This window comes from Drosophila teissieri, chromosome X, assembly GCF_016746235.2.
Source record: "Drosophila teissieri strain GT53w chromosome X, Prin_Dtei_1.1, whole genome shotgun sequence".
Lineage (NCBI taxonomy): Eukaryota > Metazoa > Arthropoda > Insecta > Diptera > Drosophilidae > Drosophila > Drosophila teissieri.
In genome coordinates, this window is record NC_053034.1 from 2,507,429 (window position 1) to 2,518,540 (window position 11,112).

At 43.9% G+C, this 11,112-nt stretch overlaps 2 protein-coding genes across 17 annotated transcripts in view; both read left to right on the plus strand.

The window, feature by feature from the left end:
* The first annotated feature begins 550 nt into the window (after window positions 1-550).
* On the plus strand, window positions 551-4,840 carry LOC122623218 (protein deltex). Its single transcript, XM_043802233.1, has 4 exons — window positions 551-1,419; window positions 1,791-3,053; window positions 3,114-3,256; window positions 3,319-4,840. The coding sequence occupies exons 1-4, from the start codon at window positions 928-930 to the stop codon at window positions 3,617-3,619; spliced, it is 2,199 nt and encodes a 732-aa protein (XP_043658168.1). The 5' UTR covers window positions 551-927; the 3' UTR covers window positions 3,620-4,840.
* A 2,286-nt stretch (window positions 4,841-7,126) lies between these two features.
* The window catches only part of LOC122623458 (serine/arginine repetitive matrix protein 2), a 40,151-nt gene continuing 36,165 nt past the window's right edge, over window positions 7,127-11,112 (plus strand). For 5 of the 16 annotated variants that reach the window (XM_043802632.1, XM_043802623.1, XM_043802627.1 and 2 more), the window contains exons 1-2: window positions 7,127-7,262; window positions 9,887-9,954. In XM_043802632.1, the coding sequence (XP_043658567.1) occupies window positions 9,898-9,954 (57 nt within the window). In that variant the 5' untranslated portion in view covers window positions 7,127-7,262; window positions 9,887-9,897. Of the gene's footprint in view, window positions 7,263-7,625; window positions 8,093-9,886; window positions 9,955-11,112 lie in introns of those variants that run through there. The other 11 variants (XM_043802630.1, XM_043802631.1, XM_043802634.1 and 8 more) reach the window with 5 other exon arrangements.

The window sequence follows — 11,112 nt, forward strand, 5'->3', positions numbered from 1 at the left end:
ATTAAATGAAAATTATATTTCGATCATTCCAACTTATCGTGGACATACGCCCCTTAAGTGATCGTCGAAGCTGAGACATGCTCCTTTTTGGGGAAGTTACAATTTTTTTCAAAGTGACCGAGCTCATCTACTGAAAATCATGAAAGAAAATACCAAGAAAAAAGAAGTAATTGAAACAGCCAGTGCTAGAAATCGGATCGTTGGAGAAAAGTAGCTAGAATGTTCCAAAATATAACAAATCCAATAAAAAATATTAAAGTTGATATTCATTTAAATCATTTCCAGTTTTAAGTTTATTTTTGCGATACTAACATTACACTATATTAACCTAATAAGTTGTAGGATATATAATTAAATTATACATCTATAAATAAACTCAAACATAACAACTAAACAAAACATATATTTATATTGAAGTGCAAGACAAGAATTTAATTTATTAAAAGAATAGCTACTTCTAGCTAGAAACCTGTCAAGCCATCCCTGAAACTACCGAATCCAACTGGTGGCTGCATATGCAGTGCGGTATTTTCACCTGTCTATATTTAGCCATTTTCCGCTGTTGTCTCTCACCAACTCGCTGCCCAAAAAAAAAAATTTCCTGCCTGCGCTTGCGCTAAATGCTAGAAAAACCGTTTTTACCGTCAAACGCGAATTCTTGAGCCGCACGTTAACTAAACCGAGTGACTTGAGAACCAAAACGAAAAGTACGGGAAAATGGAAGCCAGGGAAAATCAGGGCTAACTAACGCTGGCAGCGGGCCACCATTTTTAATTTCTTTGTTTATTTTGTGCCCATCTTCGCGAGCGAGCGAGACAGCGCCATAGAAAGAGGGAGAGAGAAGCGAGTGCAGGAGGAGTTGGATATGGAAATGGGTATGGAAATGGCAATGGACCTACTCCAGGGATAACGGACCAATTCCAAGCAATGGCCAGCAGCGCCGGAAGTGCGGCATCCGGATCCGTCGTTTCCGATGGCGGAGGAAACGGCGCCTTCAGTTGTGCCACCATGCCAATGTCCACCGCCGGATCCGGTGGACCGCCCGTGAACCACGCCCACGCCGTCTGCGTGTGGGAGTTCGAGTCGCGTGGCGGCAAATGGCTGCCCTATTCCCCGGCGGTGTCGCAGCACCTGGAACGCGCCCACGCCAAGAAACTGACGCGCGTCATGCTGAGCGATGCGGATCCCAGCCTGGAGCAGTACTACGTCAACGTGCGCACCATGACCCAGGAATCGGAGGCGGAGACGGCCGGCTCCGGCCTGCTGACCATCGGCGTGCGCCGCATGTTCTACGCCCCCAGCTCGCCGGCGGGCAAGGGCACCAAGTGGGAGTGGTCGGGCGGCAGTGCCGATAGCAACAACGACTGGCGGCCCTACAACATGCACGTCCAGTGCATCATCGAGGACGCCTGGGCGAGGGTGAGTGCCAGTTGCCCAGTGACCGTTTTCCTATTCGCAGTCCAGTTGGAATTTTAATTTTAATTTTTTCAAAATTTCAATTTTTTGCAAGGGGTGTCATCATCAAAATTGTAAAAAATTCAAAAAAAAAATAATTTTTCCCTTTGGTAAAATTTTAAATACAGAATCTTTCTGCTTTAAAAATAAAGACTAGCAAAGGCAGTCGCGTTTAAATCGCTGGCGATTAGGCTGAGTTATGATAATGTGATCAAATTTTTAGGGGTTTTTTATATCTTAAGGAATTTTTTTCTTGCGGCATTAATTCCAACTGCAACTGCATACTATAACGTCAAGCCCAAATTCGAACTAAACATATTTCTACTCCCTCGCAGGGCGAACAAACCTTGGACCTGTGCAGCACCCACATCGGCCTGCCCTACACCATTAACTTTTGCAATCTCACCCAGCTGCGCCAACCCAGCGGACCCATGCGCAGCATCCGGCGAACCCAGCAGGCGCCGTATCCCTTGGTGAAGCTAACGCCGCAGCAGGCCAACCAACTCAAGTCGAATACCGCCAGCGCGAGCAGCCAGTACAACACACTGCCCAAACTGGGCGACACCAAGAGCCTGCACAGAGTGCCAATGACCAGGCAGCAACATCCACTGCCCACCAGCCATCAAGTGCAGCAGCAGCACCAGCAGCATCAGCAGCATCAGCACCAGCAACAGCAGCAGCAACATCATCACCAGCAACAGCAACAGCAACATCAGATGCAGCACCATCAAATCCATCATCAGACGGCGCCCAGGAAGCCGCCTAAGAAGCACAGCGAGATCTCGACCACCAATCTGCGCCAGATACTCAACAACCTAAACATCTTCAGCAGCAGCACCAAGCACTCGAACATGGCGCCGGCGACCAGTGCCAGTTCGTCCTCCTCATCGGCATCCCTGCACCATGCCAACCACCTGTCGCATGCCCACTTCTCGCACGCCAAGAACATGCTGACTGCCTCGATGAACAGTCATCATAGTCGCTGCTCGGAGGGATCGCTGCAGTCGCAAAGGAGCAGCCGGATGGGCTCGCATCGCTCGAGATCGAGGACGCGGACCTCGGACACGGATACGAACAGTGTGAAATCGCATCGGCGGAGACCCAGTGTGGACACCGTGTCCACTTACCTCAGCCACGAGAGCAAGGAGAGTCTGCGCAGCAGGAACTTTGCCATTTCGGTCAATGATCTGCTAGACTGCTCGCTCGGAAGCGATGAGGTTTTTGTGCCCTCGCTGCCGCCATCGTCGCTGGGCGAAAGAGCACCGGTGCCGCCGCCATTGCCACTGCATCCGCGACAGCAACAGCAGCAGCAACAACAGCAGCAACAGCTGCAGATGCAGCAGCAACAACAGGCGCAGCAGCAGCAATCAATCGCCGGTTCGATTGTGGGCGTGGACCCGGCCAGCGATATGATATCGCGATTTGTCAAGGTGGTGGAGCCACCGCTGTGGCCCAATGCCCAACCGTGTCCCATGTGCATGGAGGAGCTGGTGCACTCCGCCCAGAATCCGGCCATTTCGCTGAGTCGCTGCCAGCATCTCATGCATTTGCAGTGCCTCAACGGGATGATAATTGCCCAGCAAAACGAAATGAACAAGGTGAGCGGAAGATGCGATGTCAATTAGAAAGAGAGAGCTTAATATAATTCTTCACCGTAGAACCTCTTCATCGAGTGCCCTGTATGCGGAATCGTTTACGGGGAGAAGGTGGGCAATCAGCCCATAGGCAGCATGTCATGGAGCATTATCAGCAAGAATCTGCCAGGACACGAGGGTCAGAACACCATACAGATTGTCTACGAGTTAGTGTGATTGAATTTCTGGCCTCTGAGCAATGATTTATAATCGCTCTTTTGCATTACAGCATTGCATCGGGCCTGCAGACGGAGGAGCATCCGCATCCGGGTCGTGCCTTCTTTGCCGTGGGATTCCCGCGGATCTGCTACTTGCCGGATTGCCCGCTGGGGCGAAAGGTGCTGCGCTTCCTCAAGATTGCCTTCGACCGTCGGCTGCTATTCTCGATCGGACGATCGGTGACCACCGGACGCGAGGATGTGGTGATCTGGAACAGTGTGGATCACAAGACGCAGTTCAATATGTTTCCGGATCCAACATATCTGCAGCGAACCATGCAGCAGCTGGTGCACCTGGGCGTGACGGATTAAGGAAGTCCCTTTTCCCCAGTAGAACCATCAACAACCACCCACCACCCACCGAAGCCCCCATGATAAGCGAAACCCTCACCTCGATCATTCTCTTCCATTTGTCGATAAGTTACTTTCTACATAATCTCAGTGTGTGTGCAATCCTCGTTTACTATGATATATTTTTTTTATAGATATATTGTAATAGCGTTCGAGCTGCTCGAACCCTAAACAACAGCAAACCACAATTGCAATTGTAGCTTCCTTTCCGCTCTTCCAATTCGTATTTGTACGCACTTACCCAATAAGTTAGTTAGTTTGTAGTTGTAGTTTCCAAGAGAATCTTGACCCAAGACACCTACTAGTATTAGGCATTATTACCATTATCCTGATTCTTGATTCCTGATTTGATTCAAGCCACGCCACGCCACGCCATCCCTCAAACATACGAGTGTAAGCTGTGTGCCAAAATCGTAGCGCTCCCATTAATAGGATATGTATATTGTTGATATAGACAACTGTAACCATCGCCCAGCTCTCCATCTCCATCTCTCTCGGTTTCGAATTCATCTCTTTTGCCAGCTCTATGTAGTAGACCTTCTTTAGATCGTAGAATGCTATAGGATTAATAGTGTTTTGAGAGCGGAGATGGAGTTAAAGATGGAGATGGGTAAATTCGAAAGACTTGTCTCACTTGTCTTGGCCATTTAATCTCTTCCATTCAGCGAATTTGATGTGATTTTAATTTGAATTATCCATTATTAAACCGAGCATATAGGAAGCATAGTTTTAACTCAGCCAGATATTCCATTACGCATACATACATACATACATATACACAAACATATTTTAAACATACCACATACGCGACATAACAATAATTTTTTTTAATCGAATCCCTTGCACACATTTGATGAATTGTTGCTTTCATATTGATATCATCGAACATCGAACTATCGTATACATCGCCAATATATAGCATATATAGCATATAGTATGTAGAGATCGTACGGACAGCTAGCGGCTCTTGTTCGCGCCACCATATTTGATATGATATGATATGATTTTACTAAGTTGTATTTAGCACTGATTAGTTATTAGAGTTCATTGCGATTATTCCACAACAACAAATTCCACACCATTAATATATGCATATATGTATTGCGTATATACATATATACAGTACATTTATATATAGTTCAAATAAAGTAACTCCATTCATGTTCAATTGAAATATTGAAATCATTCACTTGGGTCTTTTATGTTATGTGTATTATTCGCTCTATTATTCCATGCTGATTGCAAACTAATTAATTACCAGCAGCACAAGCTAAAATTCCAATTAGGTGCTCTATGGCGTGCTGGTATCATTGTTATTGCATCGCCTGTTTCTTACCAATGCAGTGCAGTGCAGTGCAATTCAAATCAATCAGTTGACATTTTTGGTACTTCCAAGGTTCGTTTTCACTTACGATTGCCGTTTAGCTGTTTTCAGTTTTCGGTTTTCGATTTCAGTCGCCGCCGTGAATCACTTAAAATAAATTAATAAAAGACAACAAATCAGATGCATTTTTTGTCATTGTGCGGTGCTGTGCACCGAGTGCGTGATGTTGGCGATGTTGGTGAAGTTGCTCCGGGCCATTTAAGGCGCAGTGGCAACAAGTTGAAGACGTGTGTTGTCGCCAACTCGCCAAGTCGCCTCTTCAACTGCCTACGTGCTGACGTCAGGCAGGCGCAAGGACAGTGTCCAAAAGTGGCCAATAAAACGTGGCCCAGAGCGGCTTTCACTGCACCTCCAAGGGCGCTCTTCTTTCGGCCGCAGCTGTTCTTGTTGCAAGGCGTTAGTTTGGCATTAGCAGCATTTGGCCACGATTGCGATGAGAAAGGATCCTGCTGCAACTCAAAATGTTTAGATTGCTGTTTCTCTGCATTGCCTATTACCTGTTGTGGTTTTATGAAACCTTCATTTGTGTCACAGACACTAAGAACAGATCTCAGCAAATTGAAATATCATAAAGTAGAAAACCCTCTTTTGAGCTTGAAATCTGAAAACTGCTGCTCCTGCTGATGCGGCTGTTTTCCTTGAGCCAGTTGCATAAGCAAATGTTTTCCTAGAATTTACAGCATTGCATGCAATCTTTATGCGACTGACAATGATCGCTGATCGTTGACATTCAACACACGCATTCAACCCGGCAGACAGAGACCGATATATGTGAAACGTGTGCCGAGGAAAGAGAGAGGTGACAACAAGTGCGTATTGATGATGATGAGATTGCTAATAAGGTGGTTTTGGCCAAAATAAAAAAGCCTGCTCCACTGACCCTGTGACATTCGCCTTTTTGTCAATTTTTTGTTTTGTTTTTTTTTTTTTTCGGCCTCAGCCTCGTCCTGACCATTTTCATTTTTTGTGATGGACACTGGCGATAAGGCCATCCGATCTGTCCCTCTTTTTCCAGTTTTATTTCCAATTCCTTTTAGAAGAAAACACCATTATCCTTTATCCTAATTTTAACATCAGAAATACCAATTTCTCCTATAAAATCAGCCTGACGGCCAAATATGTGGTGCTTACTCAGCATTAATAATAAAAACAGCTATTATTTTGGTTGCAGTGCTACTTATAAACCAAAACCCACTGAAGTCTTAAGTTTTACTAGCCAACGTGATAACGTGCTAAAAAAAAGTCCAATTTGCACAAGAAATTCGTATTGGATTGCCATGGCAAACTCTCATAAGAAAAATATGCAATGGGTTTGGCAGCCATTGACTTTGTTCCTGTTTATGTTCTTGTCTTTTTTTATTTTTTATTTTTTTTGTATTCTTGTTCCTGTCTTTCCACTATACCCCTCCCATTTGCACACCCAGTGGTCATTAGTCATGCAAATGAGCTGGGATTATCAAGTTCTGTCTTTCGCTCTTTCGCTCGCTCTCACTTTCCTTATCTCTCAGGATCAGCTGACGGAGAGAGATATGTATATGCACTCGGAAAAACAGCTTACATGTACAAACAGCTTATAAAGAATCCTGATCTGAAGACAATATCTTTGTTTTGAATATAAATGTTGAATATAATGCCTGCAACCAGAGAACTGCAGCAGGCCACCGGCACTCTAGGTGCACCCACTAATCACACGGGTGTTTGTTGATACGCTTTTTGCGGCAATAACAAACACCCGGGTGTTTATTATTAAATCATATTTATACTTAATTAACACTATTCTATTTCTATTGTTCCAGCTGATATTTAAAGTCAATTTACAAAATTATAAGTAAGATAGCTGAAAGTATTACTTTACATTAAAAAAAAAAAAAATGAATAAAACTAAATACTAAATAATACTAAGTACTAAATACTAAATAATACTAAATACTAAATAATAATAAGTATTAAATACTAAATAATACTAAATACTTAATACTAAATAATACCAAAATATAGGTGCCCTTCTCTGCGCTTCTCAAAAGTCCTACGTAAGCAACCCACTTTTTCGATCCAATTTTTTAAATACTAATTGTGAGTGAGTGGTGCAATGAGTTTATGTGGCGGCAGAGGATATCAATAATGTGATTTCGACCTACTGGAGGAAGTGCCTGAGCTAGCTATTTTCCAGGAGCTACAACCAGCTGTCAGCTCTGACGTGGAAAGAGCTTGGGGAAAGGGGTGAGTACCTGTTCTTGCAGTTCTCTGATTCGCACCTCTATAACGCCACAAAGTATGCTATGCATTTACTACGACGCGCTTAAAGCCCAGTTTCAGAGTTATCTTGCCCTTTTCTCTGGGTATACGTATACTTCCTAGTTATGGTAATTCGTATTACCATTTTCCTTAAGTGTAGAGAGCGTTGCAGTGGCAGTGGCGTCGACGCTAGCGTTTTGGGCGGCCGAGAGAGCCAGCGCCTAAATGCGGCAACAACAGCGGCTTGCAATCAGTCAAGAGCCTCCACTCGTGCCAGCCGCATCATTCGCCACGCCCCTCAGCCCTCCGCCTCCCTTGGCTTGCCGCACAAACCTTACTTCGAACTCAATCGCTGTTGCGTTCCAAAACGAACGCTTTTCAAAGTGCTTACGAATTTTTTTTTTGTTTGACTGTTTTGTTGCAGGACACTGCACTTCGTGTTTTATTTTTGGTGAAATAAGTATATTTGTGTTAAGGTGCAAACCGAAAACCCAACGTATTTGAGTTATTAGTCGCGTGTGACAGCACAGCAACGTCCAACAAATAAACCGCAAGTCAATCAAACAATCGGCAGAGTTGAAAAAAAAAAGTCAGCGCCCGCGTTTTTAACCGCGCGCAAGTCGCTGACAACTTTTCGCCGGTGAGGCAGCCGCAATTTGATCTTTCCGTAAATTAAACTATTTACTGTTTAAATAATTGCCAAGTACACGAAAATACATACGTTGCTGCTCGTTGTCGCGTCGTCTAAAATTACAAAGGCCTCCAAGTCGACGTCTTTCTCTGATAATAAGCTCAAAAAACAGCAGCAGCAACAGGTGAGTACAATTGTACAGGCAGTACTGATTTGTTACATATATACACATATATAGATATCTAAATATGTATATATATACCTGGGCAACAGAGGCCCAAGATTGACTACAATGTTGGTAGAGGAATTCTAACAGTTTTGCGGTGATTTCTGCGGTTTTCCTGCCGCCTGGCGCCACCTAGCGGCATCGCAACACATTATTATGCCTGCATGACACTGATTAACAAGGGTTTAATATTTTAATTATCCTACATCATTTTATTTCAATGAAACTGTAAGTGGCTTAGGTTTATTCGTTTTAATTATAATGTCATGCTGGCATTTGTATTGGCTTGCTTTGAATTTGCATCTATGCCCATTTTATTAGCCATAAATCTTGACTTACCAAAATAACCGAGTGATTTTCGATAATAAAACGGTTTTTAATTGGCCAACAGCAAAATATGACGGTTTCGTTTTGCCGTTTTGGTAATTCATGAATTTTATGAGATCGCCAATCGGCATTCGTAGGGCATTGGCCACACGCCAACCCACGCGATTTGCATAAGGTACGACGACAAACGGATCGTGATAAAAAGTGTATCTTTTGGTCCGGCGGACATGTCTTTATTGGACCACTGTTTTGATGGATGACCCATAAATGCGTTAAATGGTTGTTCGTCTGACGTCCGAAAGGCTTTGATTTGTGTTGTCTTTGGATGTTGTATTTAAATTGTTATCGTAAATGGGGCGGATTAGGATTATAGGCTAACATAGGCTAGCAATTGCTGTAGTTTTTGAAATCCACCTTTTTTTATTGTATATACATATGTATAAACAAATTTTTATTGTGTGCACCCACTGGATCAATCAGTTAAATTCATTTCGACATATTTGAGCAGGAGGTTGCTAACTTGACCAAAATCCCCACCGATCGCGCAAGGTGCTCTCTTTCATGCTGGCTCAGTTTTCAAGTTCAATTGCTCGACTCAATGGGGCTCTGTTTGCCCAATTGTGGTTTTGAACTTGTTTGGCTTTTGCCCGAGCTTTTTCCCGGCAATGCCGCCCCTCCCATCCCCCCCGCCCCTTTCAATGGACTGCCAATTGACCGAGCCCGTTGATGCTAACCAAAAGCGAAGCCAAAATGTTGCGGCCGCGCTAATCAAGCTTGCAACTCGAATGCACAGGAAGAAAATATACTGGTTTAACTATTTAAATTTTGTAAATTAAATTTGTAAGATATAGTTAGTAGTAGATTTAGTTACTCATATTTATTTATTATGAGTCGAAATCTGAGTGGAGGGCTGAGGATATGCAAACCGCTTAGAAACATCAGTTTTGTTGCGTGCAATGGTGGATGCACTTGACTGTTTTTGGTTTTTATTTGGTTATTTGTTTTTCGTTTTGCGTTTCTAGTTTTGTATTTAATGTGCATGTATATGTGCAGCTGCTGTCCATGTTTGAAGTTGGCCATTTACGGGGGAAATGTCACAGTGACTCTGACCGATTCTGGGCTATTCTATGCGATTCCGATTCTGGCTCGCCTCGTCCGCAGTGATCACCCATAACACCGCTCATGATCGATGGCAACCGATATTGCTCGGTAAACTTGCCGTGCCCCGGGCGGTAGCGACAAATTATAATCATCAAATCAAATAAATCAACATGAGAAATGTGCAGCGAAATAATTGCATCATCAGCCAAAACAACAGAACAATTCTTGGACACCCTCTATGGGAATTAATCTTAAGTCTGAGCTGTACTACATATCTGCTAATATAATCATATTCATTTATATGTGTTTGCGTTTACTTTTCAGTCATCCCTGCCATGGAGGTGGAATGCGATCTGGGTGATATACAAAACGAGGAATTGCTGAGGAAAATGGTATGTATTTGGGAAATGTTCTTAGCTAGTGCTAGTGTGGTCCTCTTGGGGCATAAAAATCAATAAAAATAAGCTGTAATGCAGCTCGATTGTGTGCCAGTTCATTGCCTCCTTGACGGACTCGTGTCCCCGTTCCCAGCTCAATGCCAATGGCCAATGGCATTGCCTTTAAAGCCCTGTTTTTTCCCCAGACGACAATTTCGAGAACTGGCCAGAAGCGATCCAGACCATCCATGGCCAGAGATTCACTCAGTCACTCGGTTAGTCAGTCCCAGTCTCAGTCCGAGTATAAACGCAACCCAGTTCAACCTGGCCAAATTGGGTCATTTATGGGGTTGCTCACTGTAGCTGACTTGGCCGCGTGGGCCGCTAGTCGCTGACTTGGCTCAGACATTCGCAATAATCGTTAAAAAGTCGTTAGAAGAGTCAATGGAAAAACGATGACGACGTCGCATCGGGGATCTGTCCAAATAAATGATGATCCATCTATCTGCATAGGTGGGAAATATCAAATAGCAGAGAAAGATGGACTAGTTTCTTAAGCGAAACATGGATTACTTTTCAAACAGACAGTATAATAAAATTAAATTGTATTTAAAAGTGAAAAAGCTAGTAATAAAAACAAGCAATAGAAAAAAAGTGAGTTTAAGAACACGTTTGATTGCATATGGTTAGGAACCTCGAACTAAACACATTCTTTATATATTCCTAATGATACCGTGTATGATCCTACGTTTCTGACCACTATATCATACCTTTATAGAGGGTATAAGACAAAAACAGACCAGACGAAAGAAGAAGAAGCAGCAGCAGCAGCAGACGAGCGATAGCCCACGCAGTCGGCGTTGGAAAGAGAAAGAAAGGTGGGGCGTGAAGGAGGAACCAGAGAGCTAGAGAGAGCGAGAGAGAGAGAGAGAGAGCGAGAGGGAAAGAGACAAATTGGGAGGCTGTGCGACTGCGCTGCAACTGCGACGGACGCTGATAAAAAGCCTGCGACGATGACTCATTGGCCATGAATCAATTTCAGCTTTGGCCTCTGAGCCCGCTGACCGCTGATGGCCTCCATCCGCCTCCTTCCCTCCCCTTGTGTCCAGCCAGCTATCTATGCTCCTTCCTCCTTAACCAGGGATGGTCATTTCTTTTGCTCTATCAACTTTG

What these genes read in the sequence shown, in the direction of transcription:
- LOC122623218 (XM_043802233.1), top strand. Translation starts at nt 928, where the DNA reads ATGGCCAGCAGCGCCGGAAGTGCGGCATCCGGATCCGTCGTTTCCGAT. An exon ending in TCGAGGACGCCTGGGCGAGG is followed by an intron (nt 1,420 to 1,790) that starts GTGAGTGCCAGT and finishes ACTCCCTCGCAG; the next exon opens with GGCGAACAAACCTTGGACCT. An exon ending in ACCATACAGATTGTCTACGA is followed by an intron (nt 3,257 to 3,318) that starts GTTAGTGTGATT and finishes TTTGCATTACAG; the next exon opens with CATTGCATCGGGCCTGCAGA.